The 27,573-nt window shown below is 37.3% G+C and overlaps 1 protein-coding gene across 3 annotated transcripts in view; it reads right to left on the bottom strand.

Annotated features, from left to right (window-relative positions):
- Nucleotides 1–3,695: 3,695 nt before the first annotated feature.
- The window catches only part of MXI1 (MAX interactor 1, dimerization protein), a 70,609-nt gene continuing 46,731 nt past the window's right edge, over nucleotides 3,696–27,573 (bottom strand). For 2 of the 3 annotated variants that reach the window (XM_070432310.1, XM_070432312.1), the window contains exons 4-6: nucleotides 10,793–10,907; nucleotides 10,022–10,193; nucleotides 3,696–6,215 (exon numbers count right to left, since the gene is read on the bottom strand). In XM_070432310.1, the coding sequence (XP_070288411.1) occupies nucleotides 6,052–6,215; nucleotides 10,022–10,193; nucleotides 10,793–10,907 (451 nt within the window). In that variant the 3' untranslated portion in view covers nucleotides 3,696–6,051. Of the gene's footprint in view, nucleotides 6,216–9,134; nucleotides 9,290–10,021; nucleotides 10,194–10,792; nucleotides 10,908–27,573 lie in introns of those variants that run through there. The other variant, XM_070432311.1, reaches the window with a different exon arrangement.

The following is a 27,573-nucleotide window of genomic DNA, read 5'->3' on the forward strand; positions in this document are numbered from 1 at the left end:
TATCTCCCTTTCCCCCATTGACCTCTCCCTGACCACCCCCAGCCCCTGATCTTTTTTCCTTAATTTGAACAATAATTCATATCAAAATGTATAATGATGCCCATTGCTTACAATTTGGCCCCTAATTATAAACATGCTACTGAAATGTTATCAAACTTTATAAGTACACCCTAGTAAAGGTTAAGATTTTTATATTAGAATGTCTTAGGCATGTTTCTTGATGGGAAGGGGATACAGGTTATAATAAAATCATCCCTAATGCTTGTTTAAAATTAAAGAGGAATTCCTGGATCCTACCTCAGAATCATCTAAGCCAAGATATAGCTGTCACTCCACAGGTGATTCTGATGCACATCTCTGGCTGAGAACCATGTTTTTGGGTAAATACAGGGGTGCACAAAAGTAGGTTTACTATGCCATTGTGACATTCTTTTGAGTTAAAGCTATTGTAACAATCATAACTTGCATGTCTTTTACCATACGGATTTGTCCACCCTGTATAAAAGCAGTTTTTGAAATGAAGGAAAAATTACATTAATAAGTGGCAGTTTTCTTAGCCCAGTTATGAAGACTAGGCATCAAACTAAAATGAAATGCATCCATCTATTGTAATAACTCATTTTTTAAAAAATGCTTGTTTTTCACAAAAGGGTGCCATGTGTATGTTTCCACTACAATGCAGTTCTAATACTGAGTGAGCCTGCCTTTACTGTAGCAAAGGAAAACCAAATAACAAAGGAAAAACCATAGTTTTGTAAATTGTGTGTCTGTAGATTGTAATTCTTGAAAGAGACAAAACCACTTGCAAATTCAGGCAAAAAATATTTTTAAAGCTTTGATTTGACTTTGCCTTAACTTTGATATTAACTGAAATATAAAATTATTAAAACCCAACAAGGTTTATATTTTAAAATCTTTAGAGTTCTATAAATACCTGTTGAATTGTATTAAGTATTTGTATTATACTGTGAAGCAACCAATTACTATAAATGGTAATTTACAAGTAAATATGAACATTCTTTGTATCTAGGATTTTTGAGTTGCAAGCTAAACACTGAATTTTTACTGCAGTGGAAAGGAAGAGCATAGCAGGCAAAATAACAGGTAATACCGTAGTTTAAACAAACAAAAACCCAAGTAATTGAATCCCCTTACATTATGATATTTAACAAGCATATCTGTATAGATATGCTCTTAAGAGGTTCAGAAACCAATATTGACATTCTAAGAATTTGTTTTGGCCTGGCTAAAAATAAATAGCAAAAGAAAACATCAGATGGAAGATATTAGATTTCTGTGAAGTTCTTTGATCGCCTCCTCTTGCCTTTCAGCTTATGTACATAGAGGTGGTTCTATTATGGCCTTGAGGTAAAGCAGATCTGAGACTAACATGGCTTGTGGTAGTTGACAGCTGAACTAGCTAAAAATATCAAATTATGGATACTTAAATTCTCTGTCAGTTCCCAGAAATAAAAACTGGTAGTTTACTTCCACCAAGCACCTCACCAGTTCATTTTTATGAAACCAGTACAGACTTAGGTTACTGGAATTAAAATTATAATTTGTATCCTCAGTCTTTTTTAAGAGCACAGCTAAAGAAGCCATGGTTATACTCATTATGAGAAAAGGTTTGCTTTCTATTTGAAGAGCTACCTTTTCAACTTGAGGCCCAAAGTCATGGTTGTGATTTTGCTGGCTCATGATTTCCCTTTCTTGGTGAAACTGATGTGCTTTTGTTTTGTTTTTCCCCCTTTCAAGCCCTGTACTCACTTTAGCAAGATGCAGTGAATTTCTGACCAGAGAAACAATTCAGGCTTGGAGGAAACGCTTGACTTTTAAGTCCTTGGAAAACTAAGATTTTGAATCCTGAGGTCTGCAGCTAGGCTAGTCTTTAATAGATGGTAATTGTCCAGGTGTTCATTGCTCAGAAGTATGCAGGAAGGAGTAAGTATCCCTTTGGTTCCTTTGCCCAGTTTTTCCCTCCAAAAGTATTGTTAGACTTAGTTGATTCTAGCTTTCAGAGTGTTGATGAAGCTAATTGAGAAGAAACTGACTCCTTAAATTTGTATTTTTTATGGCTTTTATGTTTTTACAGTGCTATTCTGTGCTTGGTTTGAAAATCTAAGCTAAGTGCCCCAAGTACTGCCCTATTAAGCATTCCTCCATAGCAAAGAGCTTGAGGAAATGGGAAAAATTCCAAAATTTCAGAAAGTTAGCTGGCAGTACTTAAAAAGAGCTTCATTTAAGCCATGTCTCCTAATTTATGATTCTATAGAAGTTAAAACAACCAAGAAATGGCCAGCCAGTACATATATTTTGAACTATACTGATTAATTAAAAGGATCAGATGTATTCCACAAGAAAACTAGTTTTCTGTTAGATCTGGTAAATGGGCCAGGAAGAATTCTTTCCCCCCCTTGGCAAAGCCAACACTAAATGTTAACTAGGACGTTCAATTATGCAGTAGCGACTATCAGTGTATATATAGTATTCTCAAGCTCAGGGTAGTCATGCCCGCCCCCCTTTTTTTAGATCCAGATAATTACTAAAACTGATGATCCATCAATCTTGTAAAGGCTTTATTTTTAAAAATTATTAGGACATAAAAATTGACGTCTTACAAAGTAACCTGCTATGTAATTTTGTGAAAATGAGCTATTTCATTTACTAGAAAGACCTAGTCAGAATAACTTAATATTCAGGATTAAGGATGAAGAGATTAGAAGATTGCATTCATCAGAGAAAGTAGAGAAGTTACATACCTTAGTTTCCTTTTGGTGCTACAAACTCCTAGATTGAGGGGGTGGTATAATTTACATATGTCAGTATTAATCCTTACAACCTTTTGAGATGGGTATTTATCACAACTTTTTAGGAGGAAATAGTCCCTATGAAGAAATTAAGCAACTTGCCCAGGGTCCTTAGCAAATGCTAGAACTGGGATTTAAAGTGACCAAAACCTTTTTCTTACCACATGATGCTGTTTTTGACAGGGAGTATGGAATTTTTTAGGTGGAAGTTAAAAAAAGGGGAAAAGGCAGCTTGTTGCTTTAAGCAGAAGAGAAACTCACCAAAAAACTTTTCCCAAGGACTAAACAATTTTCTCATGAGAAATGACCCAGGAAGCAGTGTGGCCTTCGGTTAGGAGTTTTGCCTCAGTAATCCTCACCTAAAATTCCTTTATAATACTAAAAGCTGTCATTGTCACCAGAGGAGTTATACCTATTCTAATCAGAAACTAGAGAAACAGTGGCATCATCACAATCTTCTTTGGTAATATGCACTAAAATAAAATTTACCTGCACCATCACTCAGGCTTTTCCATACAGGGTACCTTCTCAGGTGAGCTTCCAGACTAGGTTTCAATGTGAATTATAAGTGTAGCCAAAGAGATTCCTTAAAAAGTTATTTGGAGAACAGCTATGCATGACATGGCTTTGTGTCCTACCTGAAGCAGTTAAGTATCACATACAATAAACTATCTGCAATTAGGTTATGTGGAATTATCAGTCAAGAAGGCACCTGTTAAATTATAGGAAATGGCATTGATTCAAATTGCCATTAATTCTGGACTACTGAAGTAGTATCAACAGACATTTAGGTGACAGTTGCCTCAAGGTGTAGATGCTCATTTATATATTTTTCCTTCACAGAGAGGGGTGGTACAAAAAGCACTCGGTATTATTCATTCACAATTTTTATTTCTTGCAATTAACTTTTGTATCTTCAAAGTCGATTTGTCTTTTAAAAAAGTAATACTTCTTACTCATCATACAACCCACCCCCCTCCCCCAGTAAAACAAACCCAGGGAAGGAGTAATTTAGGGGGCAGTTGAAATAGGTACTCTAGGTTCGTGACAAAGTCTTCTCAGCCCACCATCCAATACACATACAACAAAATGGCAGCACCTCAAGTTCACCTGAATGAATCGTCCCAAATTCCAGCCCTAGGCAAGTGATGCAAGTGAATGCCATGGGAGTAAAAATGGCAGCTTAGTCATTGGCTTCCATTTACTTTCCATGGTAGTTAGCAGAGTCTTCAAACTGTCTTACTCGGGAAAGTCAAAAGTAAGCAACATAAGAGCAACATTTTGACCCAGCCAAGAGGAATTTAAAATGAAACCAGAAATAATTTACCTGGGCCACAGAAATGAATTTATATTTTTCCTTGAGTCCCCAGCACCTGAAGTAGCAAGTTCTAATAATGGGCTTCTAAAGGCATGCAGTTTTTCACACATGTACTTGAAAGAATTTCTTCCACTCAAACAGCACAATCAAGGATATAATATTTTTGAGGCACAGGAAGAGCACAAGAACAAGTAAGTATATGCTGAGGCCTTGTGTATGACCGAGATGGTACACTTCATACATAGAAGCAGTGAAAGCTGTTAAAGTGCTACTTACAAAGGATAGTCTAATTATTACACACACAACTCAACTGCACTGCTAAATATGGGTGTCTTTATTTTCTTTTTCCTTGCCCAGCCCTATCTAAACAAAATAAAACTACAGGACTGAAATTAACAACCCATTAAAATCAGCAATAAGTTATGAAAATCATAAAGCTTTTTAAAAAGTAATTATGGGTAGTTAAATTATTTAAAGTATACAAAGTTCAAAGAGCCTTTAAAGTCAAAGGGGTAAGGAGGTCTCCAAGAAGGTTTCCTGGGGTAAGGGAGAGGTGAGGCCAGGGAGAAAATTTGGGAATTTGAAGGACAAAGGGAACACACGACATCAAAGTGCAGGCTAGGAATTTCACTTAAAATAACATTTCTGAAAATATTGATAAGAGCAACAATAGCACCTGCACAGTGGGACTGTGAGGAAGGAGAGAGTCTGCCTGTAGGAAAACGGAAGCAAATCTTTACATTAAAATGAGACAAGTCCAGAACTTAACTATGTTAACTATGATAGTGTGTCTACTATAGATATCAGATGGATAAAAGCTGGTAATGATTCTAAAAGAAGACAAAAACAGCATTGACCTTTTCCTACCTAGCTCAGACCTCATTCACTTTGTGCACTATAAAGAGTGAGGCGTTTTATCATTATCAAATGCTGCATCAAAATAGATGATTTTTCCCCCCACATGTTTTTCCACTATAAAAGACATCTGTTTTTATGGACAAGCTTTAAAAAGATGTCATTTTGGTTTTTAACACATACAAACAGTTATCAAAATCTGAAATAAAAATGCTGCCGTGGCTCAGACCTTGGCCTGCTAATCTGCGTGCACAACTCTTCTGGCCCATGCAGACACAGAGGCACGTGGAGCTTTTTCCTTCTGGCCCCTCAATCCGAACTCAGGCCCTATGTGGGAGAGGCTGTCACGCATGAACTGCCCCAGGGTGGCTAACGAGCTGGCGGCTGGGTGCCCTAGTGCTAACAATGCAGGGTAAGGTTGGCTTGCTTAGCATGGAATCCAACAGATGGCTGAGCTGCACGATGATCCCTTTCAAAAGGCTTCATGGGAGTCTCTCCTTTCGCAGAGCATGAAATGAATGTGTGCGTTTTTGTTGTTTTTTTAATTAAAGAATTGATCATCCACAGGCTTCATGATAAGCTAGCCCAGGCTAGGTTTTAATAGCTGTGTAGCTATCCAAGATTAATGCCTGATTATCTTGTCTTGCCATTATTATAGATCTGATTTTGTTTTTAGGATCATAAAGCTCAGGGAGGGTTCAGAATACCATTCTTAAATGTGTCTACACTATGAGCAATCTAGGAAAGAAAAAAAGAGGATGGAATTTCCAATGTCCTTTCAAATCAACTAAATCAAGTCAAGAAAATTTCACACAAGTTTTCTGCTGCCATTAGAAATTGTGATTTTCAAAAATGAATATTAATGAATATTTGTTCTGCTGGGGAGGCTCTGCCCCACATTTTGCTAAGTATTTGCTTAAATAGAGGTCTTCTGACCCTTTTGTTCAAGTATGATTTTGTTTAGGTTAGTTTTAAAGGAGACTGCATCATGAACCCAATTTAAGAGATTGTTTGGATTGAATTGGCCCAGTGAGTATTTTGCCCTGCACTGTTATGTCATGCTGGGTTCTAGGAAGTGAACGAAAGTTTGACACTGGCACTGGAGTAACCCTCGTCACTCCCAATACTCTGCAGGCTGCTGTGGTCATCAATGTCACTGATGCTGGTGGTACTGATATTGTCCACTTCTCCATGGGAGAACTCTGTGCTTTCAACATCCACTTCAATCTCCTCTGCCAAAGGGGAAAAAGAGAACATTAGTAATCTAGTTTATGGGCACTTTAAAAAACTAACGAGGAAAAGTGATTACTTTTTATAGTATAAAATAATTGTTAAACAAGTTTATTATGAGTGATGTCTGGAGAACAGAAGGAACCATAGGTGAAGAGACATGGATATATTTTACAAAAGGGAATGTCTGGTGTACAGTGGTGGTCTCAATTTAGGCAGCAAGTTTACTAAAGCCTTTGACGCCAGTCTGTCTGGACCTCCCACCAAAAGCACTTGGCCTATTTGGGAATTAGTGCTTAATATTAAAAGATCCCAACCCCAAATGGTTTAACAACATCTGTTTTGCATTAAACTAGAAACTAATTCTCAGTCTGTTTATTAATCAGAGTTGCTTTAAGGGGGGTGGAGGGGAGGAAAGCATAAACTTAATATAGACAAACTAAAAAATTTATCCGCCCAGGCCTTTGGTAGTATCATTCTACCAACAGTGCTTCAGACTTCTAAGATTCATCATAAAGATATTTGACTATTCAGTAACCAAAATAAGCCTGTCATTATAAAGTAGACTATGGGATTTGTCTTCAATTTAATTTTCTTGCATCAAATATAGCTTGAAATGAAGGTCTAATGCTTAAAGTCTCTGGATTATAGTGAGTTCTATAGTAAAGGCATGTCAGTGGTAGTATTTAACTTCAAAAATCAAATTTGATGGAAAAAAGTCTAAATACATATTACCCAGCTATCGGTTGATATCTCAACTGTTAAGTACTACATATACAATCACCAATATTATATAAAAAGCAATACACATTTTAAAAAATAAAAGGCAGTTGAAAAGCTGTTTTCTTCCATAATAGCTAGAATGAACTCAAGGTTCTTCAATTCTCTTAAAACAAATTCAAAGCCTAATGTTTCACATTTGGCACTGACTTTAAGGGTTCACACTGATCACAATTGCTTTAGGAAAAGTGGATTCTTGCTGAGCCCAAGAAGACAGAGTAAGTTAGTTCAAAGAGTATAATTTTCAAAAGGGCTTGTTGCTTCAAAAGTTTTAGAGATCTGTTTTTAAAATGCAGGCAGCTGTCCAAACAAGCTGTACAAATAATCCTATGAATTCATAACTATTTGTTTCATAACCACAATGCTTCACAGGCTATTTAGTGTTTCCTAGTATCACAGAATATGCATTCAACCTCCAATTGCAAAATAAAATGAAGACACCCTATCTAACAAAGCATGCTGAACTCAAATCAAAACAAAGTAAAATGAGACATGCTCTAGCCAAATGGAATAGAGATTGTTACTAAAAGTTACTGGGAAAGAGGGCTGTCAGGTAAGAACAAGAATAATACGAGATAAGGTAACTAATATACTGGGGATACTAAAAAAATGAGAACTATAGTGATGAAGATACAACCTCTAAAATTTGGAGGTGGGTAGGTACAAGGAGGAGATAACATCAGGAAGAGCAGTTAAAGCGTGAAGACCTGACAGGTCACAATGCGTAAGCATTAGAAAAAAAGACTAGGATCAGGGTCTGCCTCCTAATTCAAGAGTATTTCTGCTATACCTCACGGTCACTCATAAATGTAGCATGTCCTAGAGGTTCTTGCTGTTGCCCCTAGTAAATTTTTGTTCTTCAAAATTGAGTGCCACATAAAAACAAACTTTTACATAAGAAAAACAACAGACCTAAGGACTCCTAGTGTGTGTTAAAAGGGATAAAAAAAAAACCAGTTTAAAAGGCTCCTACAGAATATAGAAAATTTGAGTATTAAAAAGAAAAAGAATGACTACAATGGACTTGAACACATTCAATACATGAAAACTGAGTTCATAAGGTAATAAAAAAGAAATAGCAAAACAAAATGCCCTATTACCAAGGCACCAACTTATTCAGAAAATTGATAAAACAAAAACAAACATCCCATTTTCCCCATGTGGACTTTATTTCAGAGTAACTGTAACCTCTAAAGGAAATGTTCTTCCTTATAGAACAAAAAGTTAAACATAAGAAGAATGATAAAATTAGAAAATCACTATTTTGTAACATCCATTGAAATAATTATCAGGGCAATAATGATTGCTAAAACTATTAAGTGAAAGGTTGAAACATTCTCATAAAATTATCAAGATGACAATACCTGAACCCACTAACCAATGTTTTCACTAGAGTGAGACAACTGGACACAATACTGATGCACCAAGAAGTGCACAGCACCACCTATGAAGTATTCTTGCCTCAAAAAAAAGGAACCTGAATTTAATCAACCCAACGAGATCTACCAACTAGTTTACAGGAAATAAGACACCATGAAGTGACACCATGAAGACTCAATCATCCAAATCTAAAATGTGGGAAATTCTATAAGAAAAATGGCCCACCTAGTTTCTATAATAAATAAATGGTACTCGGGGGAAAAAAGTGGGGAAGGGAAAATTTTATAGATAAAAAGTATCTTAAAAGGCACAAACAAATGCTATGTGGACTTTGGATTCTAATTCATACATACCAAAGGTAAAATGCCATTTTTGAGAAATATCTATTATGGCATTGAATAAGAGCATCTGATTTTATTAATTTTATGGGATATTATAATAATATAATTATTTTTAAAGTCCTATTTTTTTAAGGTACATACTGAAGTATTTATAGGAAACATGATAGTGTTCTCTGGGATTGATTTCAAACATTCAAGAGAAAATGGTGAGGGTGAGAGTGCGGGTGACGGTGGGAGAACAGATGAAATAAGAATGACAGAATGTTGACAGCTGTTCAAAACTGGATGTTAAGGTACATGAGAGTTCATTATTCTACTTTTGTATATGTTTGAAATTTTCCATAATAAAAAGTCAAAACAAGAAATCTTGCAAAAATTTTTTTAGAAACCTCAAGAATCTCATGAGCTCAATTTTCCCAAATGTAAAGTTTAAAATCACCAGAGTTTACCTCTGGGATCCTTTACTGTGGTGTGAGTTCTGATGTAGTAAGAGCTACAGATGAGTAGATCAGTAAAATTCAAATAATTTCTTTTTGGTTGATTTTTCTTCTTAAATTCTGCCAGAGACAAATGTTCTGGGATAGATGGAAAGAGAAATGACGGATATGGCATTTTAAAACACAGGTATAAAAATTAATATCACCAGTAATAAGACATATCAACATCATGTATCTTCTTGATACAATAAATTGAGAAAGGCATACTATCACTTTCTGATTTTTCTTCCCCCAAATATATAACTTCAATCTATTAATAGAAAAATATCAGAAAACTCAAATTGAGCAACACTATATAAAATAACGAGCCAATATTTTTCAGAAGTGTCATGGTCATGAAAGAAATACTGAAGAACTATGTAATGCAATGTAGAATCCTGCACTGGATCCTGTATCAGACCAAGAACATTAGTAGGAAAACTAGTAAAATTTGAATAAGGCCTATAGATTAACAGTATTGCATGAATGTTAATTTCCTGGTGTTGATACTGCATTATCGTTATATAAAGATGTTAACATTAGGGAAACCTAGGTAAAGGATATATGAGAACTCTGTAATTTTCTACAGAAAAATTTTCTCTAAGTCTAAAATTGTTTCAAAGTAGAAAATTAAAAATACATATATAATCAAAAAAAAGTTCTATAGTTCACATGGGCATTACTAGACAATGTTGTGATTGCCTAAAATCTAGAATATTACAATGTTGGCCAAAGAGTAAAAAGCAAATACAGTGCCTCCCAACCTATGTTCCCTAAATACAGACACAAGGGATTCTTAGTATTTCATTAGGAAAGTAGCACACTGCTTACCTCGCTCTGAATCAGAGCGATCTGAAGAAATAGTTGATCCGATGCTGTCCATTCGTATTCGTTCCATCTCCTGAGGACCCTGCAGCTGTTCCAGTCGCCGCTTTAAAAATCTCTGTTCTCTTTCCAAGTGTTCTAGCTGGTGCTGGCTCTTCCTTTCAGCTTCTTCAAGTTTCTAAAATGATATTTAAGTTTGTGTATAACCCAGTACAAACAGTAAAACTGATTTTTACCTAACATCTCAAAAGATTTCTTTGTTAGACATGAATGAATATACTACAAATACGTGTGTGTGTGTATTAAAACACATAAGTACATCAAAAATAGTTATTTCTTTACTTTTTTGGGGGTGTGTGTATAATGCATGCCACATTTACTAGAACAGTATGCAATTCTCAAAGTCTGTAAAGTTATCTCCACGAAAGAGAAACTGGCTCTGCAGTGTAGTTTGATGGAAAAATACTGAGGGACACAGCCAAATGAAGTCATCTCCACCAGAGGGCAGAACTGCCTTCCTTCTGGGTATCACCAGAGTAATTGTTATTTTCCTAAGTATTCCCAGCTCTTCAAACGGCCATGCTGTCAAAACAATTACTTTCATCAGGTTATGTTGCTCCTTCCCATCAGATTAGCTGATAAATTTTTAGATTTCTCTTGATTCAGTTATTAAGGAGGGCACGGTGAGCTAGTTGGTGTAAATGAATAGGAATCATTGCTTCCAATAAAACCAGGACCAAGAAAATCCTGTGCAAATATGAAAGTAAAGGTTCTCACCTTGATGTGTGCTTTGGCTTTGTTGAGCAAACCAAGTGTTGTGTGCCTGGTGCAGTCTGGTCCTAGTGGAATCAGAACTTTTAAGCGTTCTAAACATAGGCGCAGATGAGCTCGTCTAAGAAAGACAAAAAAGTCAAATAAGCACAGTCTGAATATTCCACTAGAAATATCCTAAAACCTATTTTAAGACAAATAATAATTTGCACATTATTCAGTCTATAACCATGTTACACCCCTACTTCCATATCTGCAAGTGCAGGCATGCCTACTGATTTTCAACCTGCCATTTCTGCTGTACTCCACAGCTACCAGCCACGTCAGATTATTATCCCCAATGGTAATCTGTCAGAGATTATTTCATTTTAGCCTGCCCCATAAACTATCTCAACTGTATTAATGTAATGTGGAAGTCGGAAAGCATACTAGGGCAACTGTATTTGATTCTGAGTAGCTAAAACTGAAGGCTAAAATAGGGGTTTTCAGCGGGGTAACCCAAGGAAGTATAAAATCCTCATAGATTTCCATATCCTCCCTTCCACCTTACACACACACACACACACACACACACACACACACAGCTGTCCTACAGGGTTATATGTTATTATGTATCATGCTGATATTCAACCATTTCTCACTTATAAAAACAACTTCATATGATCCAACACAATAGGAACAGCGAAATTCTGTGACCAGCTAGGATAGGATTAGGCAAAATATATGGCTCTGTGGTCAATTCTAACTACTGAAACCACAACCTATAAAACAGTTCCTTGCGTACCAGCTCATTAGTTGTTTTTTAAAGATAATCTTTTTTAAAGTATGTTTTTATTGATTTTTAGAGAGAGAGGAATGGAGAGGAATAGAGAGATAGAAACATCGACGAGAGAAGAACATCTTCAATCGCCTGCCTCCTGCATGCTCCCTACTGGGGATCAAGCCCACAACCCAGGCATGTGCCGTGACTGGGAATCAAACTGGCGACACTTAACTGCTGAGCCACACTAGCTGGGCACTCATTTGTTTTTCATTTTATTTCTGTCTCTCTCCCTCTTCTCTTACTACCCACCTGCAATTTTCTACATATGGGAAAAAGCCAGGTGAAAAATTCTTTACTAAAAGTCATTTGCATTCTTTAATCCACCTATCCTATGGGCAAGTTAGGAAATTTTTCCTGGAAATGCTAGCAGACAACCTTATAGATTTACCTTCCCTATACCCTAAAGGAACTATGATCACTATGATGAGAGTTCTGGGTACAAATTTCCACTCTAAAATAATACTAGTCTGCATCTTTGGCCCTGTGTTTCATAAGGCATAATGTAATTCAGCAGTTAATCATATATCTGGAAAGAAAATTCACAAATGTGTTCATGGTTTACCCCTATTCCTTAAAGAGCTATAATTGAGCATTTAGCAGCAACTGTCTCAACTGTACCAGGAACAAAACACATCTTCCATTTCTCCTCAAAGAAGGCCAAAATGGTTTTATTAGCATACTCACCAAACTATGCTTTATCTATCTTAATATACATGAAATAATGTCAAGTGAAATTCCAAATGCTAGCAAATCTGAAAGAGGGGTAGGCAAGCAAGGATGATTAAAGGTAGTAAGGTCAGAGACTTGGCTGATGAATTGTTAAGATTCTTCCAATACCCACTAGCCAAGCTAGGAAGGTCTGTTAATATTTCCATTCCAAATCTCTCTCCTGAGTTCAATAACTCAAATCTAATAAATTAGTTCCAGGCTGAAACCTGGCATACCTGATGTGGATAAAATATTTTTTTTATTTTCCCTAAATCAGAGATCCTCAAACTTTTTAAACAGGGGCCCAGTTCACTGTCCCTCAGACCGTTGGAGGGCCGGACTATAGTTTAAAAAAAAACTATGAACAAATTGCTATGCACACTGCACATATCTTATTTTGAAGTAAAAAAACAAAACGGGAACAAATACAATATTTGTATTTGCATGTGGCCCGCGGGCCGTAGTTTGAGGACCCCTGCCCTAAATCAATGGATTCCCCTTAAAGTGATTTAATAAAAAGTCACTCTCCCCCCCCAAATCACAGAGCCTTTAATAAAATGTTCATTTTTAACTGGAAAACCTCATAGGTGAAGTCTTTCACATGATCACAGAGTGCTCATGCTGAGCAGACTAAAAAAAACAAAATCCACAGTAAAAAAAAAAAAAAAAAAAAAAAAAGCCTTTAAACTCTTCATTAGGCTCATTACAGCATAGGCTTAACAACTGCACTCATGATATGACGTTGGAGAGACTGGTGGCTCTTTTACTATTAACTAGAGGCTCCCAATAGGGAGCTCTGAATTAAGTCATGTAAATAAGTTTGCAAAGCAACTAACCAGTAAAGTTAACAATTATGTTGCCATAAGAATAACTTGCCAATTTTGTTTAAATTCCTTTAAACAAGAAATTCAGTGTACGTATAGGAAATATCTCTTAGAAATTCAGTGTACATATTGGAAAAATAACTTCAGAATGATTCTTTACATCAAGGGGAAAAATGGGTGGGTCAATATCCTATTTTTGAGACAAGTAAAAGTCATATTAAAATCTGGGCAGAAACCCACTAATATAATATTAAAATGTTTATGTTTTCTATCTCTTTTTTAATCATCCAGTTGAATATTTATTACATGACTTTTGTATAATCAGCAATGATCCAAACACTTGCTTGAGTGGGAGGCGTAAAAAAAGAAATGTACACTTCTAACAGTGTAAAATCTAGACTACAGAACAAAATATATTGTTTTGTTTCATGTGGTTCATAACGAAATGAGTCATACAGCTAGCAAGGGCAACAGAAACTGAATAAAAGGAGAGATTGTAATTGGAGGAGGTAGACTTATAAAAGGTTGAAACTTGACTTTGGGCTTCAGGGATATTGAATTTGTCTATGAAAAAGCAAGGATTTTTCAAGGGAATTAAAAGAGTAAAGGAAACAAGTTCATATATTGAGATCAAGTTGAATCCTAAAATTTAAAATACCTTAGTTTTTTTTCATTCAAGGGAAAACAACTGAAGTGGAATTCTATTTTTAAAAGTTATAAGCCAAGTTCAGCAGTCTGGTGATCTGCAATAGTGCAGTCACATCAGGAAATGCACAAGCCATGGGAGTCAAGGAGTAAGTAATGCCTCACTGAACAGGGAAAGCACACTGTCCTCTCTAATATTTGTTTGTTATTAGCCACTACTGAACATTCCTTCAGTCAAGTACCACAATTACAAGCGCACTCCAAGATATGGCTTACATGCGATATCACGTCCCGCAAAGGCCAATGGTGTCATTTTCTGTTTCGTAAATACAGTTCTCCAAAATAGGTAATAGTGTAAAGGATGAGAGATGAATCATGTCCTCTCTCTCCTGTGGGAAGAAGTGTATCTGTGGGAGCCAAACGTCATTTCTTTTTTTTTATTATTTGTTTTTATTTTATTTATATTTTATTGATTTTTTACAGAGAGGAAGGGAGAGAGATAGAGAGTTAGAAACATCGATGAGAGAGAAACATCGATCAGCCGCCTCCTGCACATCTCCTACTGGGGATGTGCCCACAACTCAGGTACATGCCCTTGACCGGAATCGAACCTGGGACCTTTCAGTCCGCAGGCCGACGCTCTATCCACTGAGCCAAACCGGTTTCGGCCCAAACGTCATTTCTTACAGTTTTTGTATTTGTAACTGAATCAGGCATTTGGAGAGTAGAATGACAAAGGGTTAAGGGCAGCTACAGGATAGTAGCCAACCAAGGGTGGGAGCCACACTTTCCAAGTTGCCATCCAAATACTGCACACAGCTGTCCACATGTGCTTAGATGCCACTTTTAGGAGCACACCTCTAAGAGCAGTGGGCACCTTGTGACTGTCAACTGCCTGGCACAATTCTTCTTCCCTGACAATGGTGCTGTGCTCCTCTCCACCCTTTCTCCCATAGTCTCCCTGCTGGTAACCAGATTGCAAGCTTAACCACCAACGACCTAGAAAGGCGTATCTTTTGATGCCATCTGCTCCTCTCTCTTCTTGCCTTCATTCTCATGTGACTGGTGGCTCAGGAGCCTCCTGTGTGTGCCTGACAAACCATGGGCTGTACAATACTGGAGGAAGAAAAGAGGACAAGAGACAGAAGAAAAAAGCTTGGTTTGATTTGAGAATCCTTACGCACTGAGAAAAAAATTGCAAGTATCATAAAGATGCTGTTTTTCATGTCCCCAAGGAGTGGAAGAGCTGGCAGACAACAAGGATTCCGAACAGGTACAATCCTGCACCTTTAATCAAAGTAGGGTAAGAAGGCTGGGGAAAGTTAAGGCTTTTGTGCTGACTATTCTGATGAACACTAGACTAGCAACCAATAGAAAAAATCCTGACACTGTAAAATCTATGAAACTAGACTTGATCAAAACTGAGAAAAAAAAATTAGCTCCCTGGTTAGCATTTACTTAACTTTTCACAACACATGGATGGCATAACAAAAACTAAATTAGGAAAAATTTTAGTTTCATCGTTTTTATTATGCTATCCATGTGTTGTGAAAAGTTCAGTAAATGCTAACCAGGGAGCAAAGTTAGGATTAGACACTGCAGCAGGAAGTGCCCTATGAGAAAACTGAAGTTCCCTTGCTGAGCGGGAGGGGGTAAGACAATGGAGAGATACAAAAGTACTTTTATTTTCAAAGATACTTTGAGGTCTATTTTAAAATGACATTTAAAAGTGGGTTTTACCCAGGGGAAGAGGCAATTCTCAGTGCCTAACCCTGTTAGACAGAAGGTCCTATCAAAATTACCCACACCTTCAAAAAGGGCAAGCCCCTTGTGGGAAAAGGAACAATTACACTCTGTTTGGCTCTTATTTTGGTAGATTGGGATCAGTTTTCTCTGAAGGAACCAATGCTGCCTTGATTTCAAACCTTGTAAACTCTACTGCAAAACTGAAATATCACAGAATGTGAGGGGAAATGATTTTGCTATTAAATGGACCCTCCGAGTAGCTGTGATATTTTAAAGCATAGGTATGTATCAACCACAAGAAGCAAACAGTGTTGAAGGAGAAGAAAGAATTCCCTTTCAGGAAAAAATTGCAAGTATCATACGACAATGTTTTTCAAGTCGTCTCTGGAAACTCTAATCCCTCTGCCCAACAATAAGAAATTTAACGAGCCTGCCCAGCCTCCCAACCCATCCACTGGCTGATGCCCTTGAGGGCACGGTCCTTCACTGGAACTTCTCTTTCATTCCTCCACGACGGGATGCCAAGACTTTGCCAAGTAACTAAATAAAAATGGAAAACAAGTCAAGTGATAGGGACAGTACTTGCATTTTCCTCTCTGCTGAACGTTACGCAATGGGCTTTGAGTTCTCCCTTGAGCCACATTCTTCAAAGCTGCAGTGGCTTGTGGCCAGGTTTCCCAACTTGCTACACACTTTTGCACATGACATCAGCTAAATGCTTATCCTACACATTTTATATTCCAACATTTCTCTAAAGTTTAATGTGTTGAGAATCTTATGAATATCTCCTAAACTTCAAAACAACTGCCTGCCTCCTTTTCTTATGAAAAATGACATTAAAAATGGATCCAGATAGCAAGCACACTCATGCTGCTCATGAATTTTATTTAAAAAAATAAATATGATCATATTCTACGATTCAGCGTATTTTGTTTGTGAACTACGAAAGTGTAGACAAGCGGTTCCCATAAAATGGCATATGGTAATTATGTTTCACTTACAACGTATGTATCTTCTCCTTTGCAAAACATACATGGACTATTAACTCCCAGGTATTAACTTGGTTAAGTGGCATTTTCCTAGAGTTATACCTGATTGTGGTATCATGGGGCTTGATGACAACAAAATAAAAACTCAGGAGACTATCTGGGACCCTCTTCTTAGTTTTCAAAAACAGATGCTTTCATTAATATTCCTCTTAATTCAACTGGCATCTTGTAAAATAACCAGAGAGGAATATCAACAAGTGTTATAGGGAAGTTTCAAATTATATACATTATATATACTACCTAATACACACACACACACACACACACACACACACACACACACACTGCCCACCTAAGCACTAAAAGGACTCATTTATATACAGATAAGTAAAATCAGAAAAGCTGAGATACATGTTATTTATTCTTGGAAGACTTTTAAAAATCACCTTCTCCTAATAAAATCTTAGTAGTTCTTAGGGTAGGGAGCCAGAGAGTATTTAAAGCCAGAAAGTTAAATATAATGTGCCTTCCAGAAGTCATAGTTTTCCTCAAAGATTTTGAAGAAAAGCAGTATTTTATATAAAATCAAAGACGATGCAAAGTATACTTTTATGATGAAAATAAGACTTCAAATTTCATTATTTCACACTGCATCCGAGGACCCCCAGGAATCTATGTTCAAACTACTAGAGCACATTACTGTAGATCACTATGACAGCTCTGGATCTCAGAACCTCACTTCCGAGTCACGGCTGGGATCATGTCTTTCCAAGGTTTAGACAGGAAGGAAGAGTGGAGAAGAGAGGGGAGGTGGAGAGGAGAGAGGAGAGAGGAAGAGGAGAGAAGACAGAGGAGAAGAGAGGGCAGGAGAGAGGAGAAATTGTGAGTACTCAAATTAATGACAAAATAGTAACATATTCTTTCTCAAACTACACAGATTCCGTGTAGGCTGACATTTATTTAGTCTTTCCATCTCAGAGATATGAGGAAGATGAAGTGGCCACTCAGGCAATAACAATGATCATCAGTAAACAATGAACTCCACCCTATTATGTCACTGAACTAGATGTAAAGATTTTTAAAAGATGTCAGTAGTAATCTTTATTCGTTTGAAGATGCTATAATTTACCCTTCTGTCTACCACCTTCCCAGCCCTACTTCCCATCACTTCTTGAAAACCTCTTCCACAAACCAAATGCGCTTTCACATTTACTGATTTCTTTACCTGGAATGCCTTTCTCTCCACTGTCCAACTAGCGCGCATCAAACGCATTTGTCAGCCCACAGTCAAACTACTGTTTCTCCCATGAGGCCTTCCTTGCCATACCCCTTTCTCAGATAATTAATAATTGATTTTCATACCAATCACATCATATTTTAATTATCTTCTAGGTAAGACTAAATCCATTCTTTTAGTCATTTCAGGTCTTCAAATACCAAGAGAAAGACTGGCCCACCGTGGGGAGGAGGTATGTAACGATTTCCATTGGATTTATCTAGGACTCTCTAAGCTCACCAAAGCTGAGGTACAATACTGAGGCCTCTAAAGACTATAATCAGGCCAACATTCATTAGAGATCTGCTTATGGATGCCAGGATTCTACACTGGGTTGTTTTGTGTGCAGCTGAGGTCACCGCCAAAGATGACCACATGTAGAGTAACCAACAATCTCCAACTTAACTCTTGATTAGAGTCGACATCTCGTATTTTATTTTCAAATTTTATTTTATTTTGTCCAGCACGTTTTATCCTCTCTATACCCTTTACCACTTCCACCCATCCCCCTCCACCCCCACAGTCACCACACTGTTGTCCATGTCCTGAGTTCTTTTTTTTGCTCAGTTTCTCCACCCCATACCCACCCCCACCCCCCAAGCCGTGTGCCTGCTCTCTAACTATGAGTCTCGACATCTCTTTTAATAGTGAAGCATAGGGTTAAGATTTGCAGACACTACAACAGAGTGAATTATCAAAGGATTTATAGTGATGGGGACTAGGACAACAATGTCAAAGGAAATTCAAAAATAAATTTTTTAAATTAAATTTTATGGCACCAATTTTGACTTTTAGAGTTTATTAACAGCAGGCTTCCTAGCAAATAGAAAATATAACTGATATAAGTGTGGCCTCTGTTCCATCTGTTGTTCAACAAATAAACAGTGATAAAAACAAGTGTAATAATACTAAGGCAATTACTAAGAAGAAAATAGAAAAGAAACAGCTAAGAAAACTCAGGTATGTGAGGGGAAAGTCTAAAAAGAAGTACTTCACAATGCACAGGGGCAGAGGGAGGGGGAGTTAAATGAATAGTTTTTATCCCATCTGGTAACATGAGAAATTAGTGTTTGCACAGTTTTACAGGATCCCAGGACTGCTGATCAGATGAAGGCTCCATAATGCAGAACACAAAAACAAATGGTTTTTTCACTGTCACGCTTTCATCTCTAAGGAAGACTTGGCTTTTGACAGCCTCATTTGAAAAAAAAAAATTACATCTGGTTCCAAAGGCCTATATTCTTCACTGAAACTCCCACAAGGAACCCAATCTCCAAAGTAACTTAACAAAAATTGCTCACTTGACGTCCATTCTGAGCTAAATTTACATTCCATGCATACATCTCATCCCCTCTATGTTGATGAGGATTTGTGTGTGTGTGTGGTTTTTAAAAACAACAACGAAAAACAACAAAAATGTATTCATTCACCATATTTCTTCTTTGGTCACACAAGAACTTTCTGTATCCTAAGTCCCAAAGTCTGGGGAATAGGGCTACATCACTGGGGAACACAGTGGCAATTTGTTCTAAATACAAAATAGCTTATTTTCCTTTGGCAACCCTCCAGCGGTGGCGGTGGAGGGAAAGGATACTCTTCTCTAAAGAGATCAGGAGAGATCAGGCTCTGAACCTGGCCTCCTGTCAAAACTTAGCTGTGAGTGCAAGAGACATTTTAAAAAATTAGTTACCTTTCACGTCAACTTGGAAACTGATTAAAGGCTTTTTTTTTTTTTTTTTTTTTTGCATTATTGACTGTTTTTCTAATCTTCAGCCTTTTGTTGGTGTTCATCCCTATTCTGGCAGCCCCCATTGGCTGCTTTAATGGTTCCAAGGGGCTGAGAAGTGTTGCTCTCCAAAAGAAAAAGCATTCTCACAGGGACTGGGAAGGCAATCAGCAATCACAACAGTAGCTACTTGTTAATTTTCTATTTGAAACCCAGTGATGTCAATAGTATTGTACCCTACCCGCCACCATGGGGTAAAAGTACATTTTGAAATCAAAACAGACTTCCTACGTGCCGGCAAGTCAGCTCGGAGACACAGTGATAATGTTCTGTAAGACCCTGCCCTAGTTTCATATGCAAAATGCACGTAACAGGCATTAGTCTACTCTTCTCTAAAAATCTAACGCTCACAGCCCATTCTACCCCACAGCCCAGTGAAGTTATTTTATTAGATCAAATCATAGTCCGGAATGGCAGAGAGAAAGGAAGACACATTGCTACTGATCCCTAATAAAATGGTGAGCCTACATAACACAAACAGCACACTCAAAGAATGTCCCATTGTAATGTGAATGTTCATGTAGAAGCATAAAATGAAAATAGCACAATGCCTTTTAAAAAATGGCCCTGCTAATAAGATGATTAGCATAATAGTTCACTTTAAGGGGGTGTGTCTACATAAAAGGAAAGACACATTTTATTAAGTGGGACAGGAACACTCTGGCCTAAGAATGACTGCATCCCTGGAAAATGAATATTCACAATGTATACGGAGTATGAGCAACCTGAAATAAGGAACTAAATGATTAAAAGTGGTGACCATGCTTACCACTGGCAGACGGCAAATGGTTTGGCATTGCTGGATATCTGCCAATTCAGTCAAGCCAGCCAGGGATTATTTTGAAAGTCCTATTTTAGTACAATTTCCCCAGAATTAAAATGCAGGGGGTTTTGTTTATTTTTTATTTTGTTTTTTGGGGGGAGGGTAAATTTTGGGGCAGGAAAAGGTAACAAAGAGAAATTGCTGGCCCATCTGTAATTAACCCATTGGGCATTTGGAACCTCTGGAAAAATAAGATTCATAGAATTTCAAACATCACAGTTCTGACAATGACAGATAATTAATGTTTTGGTATATCTTTTTATTTCAGAGTTACTTAAACTCTTCTGATCTTTCTCTTTCATAATACTATGTCACACTTTTTTTTCTGACCACAAAGGGCCCAACTGAAGAGTAGTTTTTGAGAGTAACTTTTGGAGGCAGCCTCACACAACACCTGGCATCAATCCTGAGCATGCTCTCCTCTGATAAAGCAAAAGAATTTTTCAGTATTGTATTTAGACACTGACAGATGAGCATTTTTAGGTAGGTAGAAAGTGAACATGCCTTAAGAACTACTTTACTTTTTAAAACCCTTCTGAAAAGGAAAAGGTATTCAATGGAGTAACAACAACTACAATAGTCTCATAAAAAGCAAACTCTTTCCAGTAAAAAACTGGGTTCAAATTATAACTAGGTTGCACCACTACGCTTTTTTTTTTACTTGTTTCTATTTTTATTGTCTAAATTTTAGTTTGATTCTTCTCTGGATCAGCCCAGGAAAAAAATTAAATGAGAAGAATCAGAGATCTAATATATATTTTGTGTGATTCCAGCCTCAACTCCATACCATTACTAGAGGCTCGATGCATGAAATTCGTGCATGGGTAGGGTCCCTTGAACTGGCCAGCAATCAGGGCCAGGGGCGACCGTCAGGGTGATGGGGGGATCCCCCCGGGGGGATCCCCCCACCCCCCTGCTGGCACCTGCTTTGGCTGGCCTGGGGCCTGCGGGCTGGGGGCAGCTCCTGTGTTGAGCGTCTGCCCCCTGGTGGTCAGTGCACATCATAGTGTTCCACGGGTCGTTCTGCTGCTTGGTCAATTTGCATATTAGGCTTTTATTATATAGGATATTTTTCTGTCCAAGAAGGAATGTTATACAAGTGCTATTACACTTTGATTCCAGGAGAACAGCCCTGAAAAATCTATATTGCTGTGTGGCTTTGAGAAGAAGGAAAAGCCAGGATGAGGGAACATGTTCCCCTTTGTTACCACAGCCAATCAAAATCCTGGCTGCTCATCTGGGCAGGTTGCGTGGCTCTCTTGCCTAAGTACATCTCAGCAACAAGAACACAAAAACAGGCGCTCCAACCAAAAAGAAGGTGGTTGAGTTGGGAGAATAAATTTGCCCAACTTGGCTACATTTCCTTTCAGATATTAGAGATATTATAGGCTGAGAGTCCTAAAGCATCTTCCAGGATTACCAACACCTCTAATCTCAGGGAACAAAAGATAAGATGAAGGGTCCTTTAAAAGATGAAAAATAAGACCCCAAATCTATTCATTATTTTTTTTAAGCACACCAATATCCTGAACATTCAAGACAGCAAATACAGTTCCTATTTCCTTGTCACCTGACCCAATCCATGCAGCAGTAAATTCCGACTGCTTACGGGAGTTCTCAGAGCCCAGGCTCACCAAATCTCTCTTTAGGAAAACCTCCTCCGTTACAAAAATAGCAGTCTTGCAAAGTTGCTAGGCTCTATCTAATTTGTGTTATGTTTACAAATGTTTTTAACTGCAAAGATGAAATTTCCAATAGAAAAAGAACCTTATGTAGAAGAGACTGGATTTTTTTTTTATAGTTATGCCAAATACAAGCTGTTCTATAATTTGTGAATCAGGCTGGAATAAAGTGAATCAAGATAGAAAAAACATACAGACGTTACAATCTTAGAGAAAAAATGTCATAACTGGTCATACCAATGATTCAAACAGATGGCTCTGGGAAACTATGATGGTTGTCCTCCATGACAATACATATATATTACAAAAACATACCCCTAACATATTTTGTAATATTTGATCACAAGTAAAAATGCAAAAGGTGGGGAAGAGGACAGACTTAGAGAGGAGGTCAAATTGTACTTTAATGGAAATAGTAAAACTGTTGCTAAAAGATGAATAATTCTTAACTATTGTTTATTCCTAACCACTGTCTATTGCACCTGTACTAGCATCTAACCCCTCTGTACTAAAGTACTCAAAGCTCTATAAAAAATATTGAGAAGCCTGGCCAGTGTGCTCAGTGGTTGAGTGTCAACCTGTGAACTAGGAAGTCAGTCATAGTTCGAATCCTGGTCAGGGAATATGCCAGGGTTGCGAGCTTGATCCCTATTGTGGGGTGTGCAGGAGGCAGCTGATCAATGATTCTCTCTCATCATTGATGTTTCTATCTCTCTCTCCCTCTCCCTTCCTCTCTGAAATAAAAATATGTATTTTTTAAAATGGAGAAATCTCTAAGCTTCACTTGACAAGAAAAATAAGGCCATTTTGCAAACTGAAGCTGCCAAGTTCAAACATGTATTTGAGCTCCACTTTGCTATGTCTAAACTAAGAAATCCTAAATAGATGTAGACTATAATTCTTTATATTGTTTCTAGAAAGTTTCTCCATTGAGGACTACCAACTGAAAAAAAATATTTTTAAATTAAAACACTAAACCAGAAAATGCCCTAACGCTAATGTTTAAAAATCAATTTTTTCTATTTCATTCAAATAAATATTACTAAACTAAGCATTATTGACTACAGTTTTAAAATAAAAAATTTTACTGTAACAAATTCTTAAACATTTAGAAAATGACTGGCAAATGCCTATTATCTTTATCACAAGTAAATTAATCTACATATCTATCTTCATGAAAATAAAATCCATGATCTCAAGAATAATGAAAATCTAATCACAAATATCTTTTCTTCTAAGCACAGCAGATCAAAATGTGTTGAACATATTTTCCCCTTTTTATTGAATTGATTGGGGTAACAGTAGTTAACAAAATTATACAGGTTTCAGGTTGCACAATTCCACAACACACCATCTGTACACTGTATTGTATGTTCACCACCCCACTAAGTCTCTATTCATCATCATTTATTCCCCCTATACCCTCCTCCACCTTCCCGAACCTCCTTTCTCCCTGGCAATCATAACACTGTTGTCAGTGTCTATGAGATTTTTTTTCTCAGTCCCATAATTTTAAAAAATTTCTAATAAAATGCTCAATGGAGCAAGAATATGTTTTAATATACCATATTTGAAATACACTAAAGGAGTCACAGATAATTTTCTATTTAATAAATTGTTATCTCTATTTTAATTACTTCACAGCTTTCAAAAGAGCTAAATTCATAACTGCTTTTTTAACAAAGACATACATATATATATTCATATACACATATACACATACATATTTTTAAATTCTGGCATAATAAAAATGGCTCTAAATGAATACCTGTGAGCACCAATTGGCCATTTCAGTACAATCTCTTTGGCTAGAAGCATTGATGGAAATTCCCAGCATTCTATGATGTTTTCCTAAAGCTATTAATTCTAAACTAAGAGAGATGTTAGCTTTCCAAAAAAGAATAAATCTTCCTAAGGCTCCACCCAAGAACAATCTTCAGCTAATTATGGAAACTTCCATGAAATAATCTGTTTAAATAATTATACAAGCTTTTAATGATGTCAAATTAAACAGCTATCAAAATAAGCCACGCTACCAAAAAATCAGAAGCAAAACAGGATGAACACAACTGCAGACAAAAATCATAGGGAAGAGTCTCTAGCCCAAAAAGCAAGCTGAAATTTAATAAGATGCTAATATCAAGTAACAGAGCTATGCAGACAAAAAGGGTGACAACACATAAAGGGCAAAACCTGTATAAACTCCAAACAGTTTGAGGAGATACTTTCACAATTAAAAAGGATGTCACAGCTTTTATGGCACTGTATTTACAGTAAAATTTTAAGTCATAATTGAGTTTCTTGGTCTGCTGTGTAAATTCAAATACAGAAAGAAATGTACTTTCATTTGTATAACCAGCACACTCAAGAGGCATTTTCCTGTGGTACAACTTTAGTTGAGGTCCCATTATGAAGCACAATCACCACATATTTCCTAAGTGGGTCATATTACCTAGAATATCCTATGGGGACAAACTGTTCTGAAGCAGGAATGGAGAACAAAACTATTTTCCTTGGAAAGGGAAGATATCTGCAGGGTAGCAAATATCTAACTATGTGCTTTCCTAACATATTTTCTATCTTGGAGTGTCAGGTCACACACACATGCACACACATGCACACACACACTAAAACAAAAAACAGAGCTATTTATTTGACATGGAATTTGACTTTTTTCTCTCAATCTAACACAAGGTGCATAGCCTACTACAAATATCAAACAAACAAAAATGTTAATTATTAATTCACTAAAGAACCTGTTATGTACAAGACACTGTATCAGATACAAAGACAAATTACAGTCCCTCCCCTCACAGAATCTATAATAATAAAAGCATAATATGCTAATTAGACTGGACAGCCAAACAACTTTCTGGACGTCATTCCAGATGAAGCTGCGGGGGGGGGGGGGGGGGGCGCGTGCGAGGCAGAGGTGGTTAGGGGCGATCAGGCAGGCAGGCGAGTAATTAGGGGTGATCAGGCAGGCAGAGGGGTTAGGAGTGATCAGACAGGCAGGTGAGTGGTTAGGGGCAATCAGGCAGGCAGGCGAGCAGTTAGGAGCCAGCCGTCCCAGATTGGGAGAGGGATGTCCCACTGCTGGACATCCCCTGAGGGGTCCCAGATTGCGAGAGGGTGCAGGCTGGGCTGAGGGACACTCCCCCTCCACCCCCACCCCCTCCTGTGCACTGGGCCTCTAGTATGTTTATATAATCTAGAAAGGGAGAACATTACAGAATAAGGTAGTGTGGATTAAAATTCCTAAGTGACACAAACAGTGAACAGATAGGGATTTAGAGGAGATACCACACTTTGCAAAATCAGAAGAGACTTCATAAAAAATGTATGTATTAGCTGTATGTTGAAGACAGTGTGAAAAAGTTCTGGTTTTGGGATTAGAATATTCTCATGCTAACTTTGTCATTAATCAACTCGGTGAAACAGACAACTTGGAGGGACTTAGGCTTTCTTATTCATAAAATAAGGATACTAGACTAGGTGACTTTCTAAGATCCTTTCTAGCTTTATTGTCTATGAAAATATATGGGTAGGATTACCCATACGTTATTGCCTTTTAAAAATCTTTTTTAAGTAACACATTCTTACTACAAAAAACTCTAGCAATAAAATCAACATGACAGTTTCTCCTTGACTCTTGCTTCCTTTCCCATAGAAAGTTTATCAGTTTGACATGTATCTTTCCAGAACTTTTCCAATATATTTACATATATGAATGTGGTATTTTTTTTAAATAAATGAGATCATACTGGAAATATTTTGCAATTAGCTTTTTTCACTTAATGTGTCTTGGAAACCTCTCCACATATACACATAGAGGTCTATATCATTCTTTTTATCTGCTCCAAATTTATGGATGTAATATCATTTATTTAGCCATTCCCCTATTGATAGGAATTCAGATTACTTCTAATTTTTGGTTATTATAAACATTTTTGTTATTCTTGTTCAAAAGGGGAGTGGGGGGAGAGGGGTCAAGGAATCTGAACCAAAAGTATAAAGATAGAAGAAAATATAGGGGAAGATGAAGTTTGAACCAGGAGTCTATATTTTCAGCACAAGAGAAAACAGGAGTTAATAATATACAGAGAAATATCTTTAGACCAGGAGCCAGGAGATATGGGTTCAAAAACTAGATCTGAGAGTAAAAAATGGGACTGAGTACTTAAAATCTCAGAATTTTTTCAGACTAGAAGAAATCTTAATGATCATTCCATTCTACCACCTAATTTTAGAGAAACTAAAGCCCTACCCTTAAACTAGAATGCGATACTGATAATGCCTAGCTTTGTGCTTTTGCCTCACACTCTGCTGAAGGGATTTTTGAAAAGGGGGGTGGGGGCATCTGAAGTACTTTCAACAATGAAGATAATTTTTTTTTAAAGTTTGAATAGTCACTGTAATAAACATTATGGGAAAACAATAAGCAAAAGGCCTAAGATAGAATTATCCAAAGAGGAACTGAAGGGCCATGTCAGCAAGGGCACGCTGGGTACGTTCAGTGCCTATGCTGAAGGAAGTCTGCAGGAGCATGGGCTGAAGGGTGGGATGAGGAAGTGGGACTGCTGGGCACGCTCACCAGGCACTTCCAGGACCGGCCAGAGACTGTACACACAGCCACCTTTCCACACTGTTGCCGGGCTGCCTAGTTTTGCTCTCAAGTTGAAAAATGTCTCTCCTGAGCCAGGAAGGGTCTGCCTCACAGAAGCAGGACTTTACATTTATGAGACTCTCTGCTGCTGTGGAGACAGTATAGCCTGCACCACCAGCCCCCCGCCCCCCGACTTTGCTGTGTCTTATCCTACTGTCTGAAAAAAGAGCCCCAATTTTGTACCATAAAGAAATGTTCATAGAACTATAAAACTTTTCATGTAGGGAAGGAATTCGGAGATCATCTAGGTCCCCTCCTTTTACAGCCAAGGAATGCAAGACCCCAAGAAGTGAGATAACTGAGATGACATCCACAGTCTACCAGTAGTAGAAATAAAAAGAGAAATTATTATCTTCTGACTTCTGGTACAATTCTCACATCAACGTGTTACCTATCCCCAAAGAAGTCACCTGTGTTGCTGCCTGTGTTAGCTCTTAAACCATGTATAGTATTAAAATCTACTTTTTTTCCATTTGCTTTTCCCAAAATAACAACAAAAGTCATTTACTTATGAGTTAAGTGTAAACTTTTCTTGATTTAGAAGATATAAATATAAGCAATATGTTATGTGTTTGTCCTGGAGCTGAACTAATTATCTTCCAAGCAAATCTGCCTTCAAGAACTGGTTAGCAAATAGCCATATTAGGAAATTCTATTCTCATTAATGAATCATACCCCCTGAGACTTGTGGTTGTTCACTAGTAACACCCATGGGACTTCCAATTGGCATTATTTACTAGAATACGTAGAAAAATATAAGCAAGTACAAAATAACTACCCTCTTCTCTACAAAAGCTAAAATATAGCAAAAGAATCTGA

This window comes from Myotis yumanensis, unplaced genomic scaffold (assembly GCF_028538775.1).
Source record: "Myotis yumanensis isolate MYYU_CA2020_CCGP unplaced genomic scaffold, mMyoYum1.0.hap1 SCAF_13, whole genome shotgun sequence".
NCBI lineage: Eukaryota > Metazoa > Chordata > Mammalia > Chiroptera > Vespertilionidae > Myotis > Myotis yumanensis.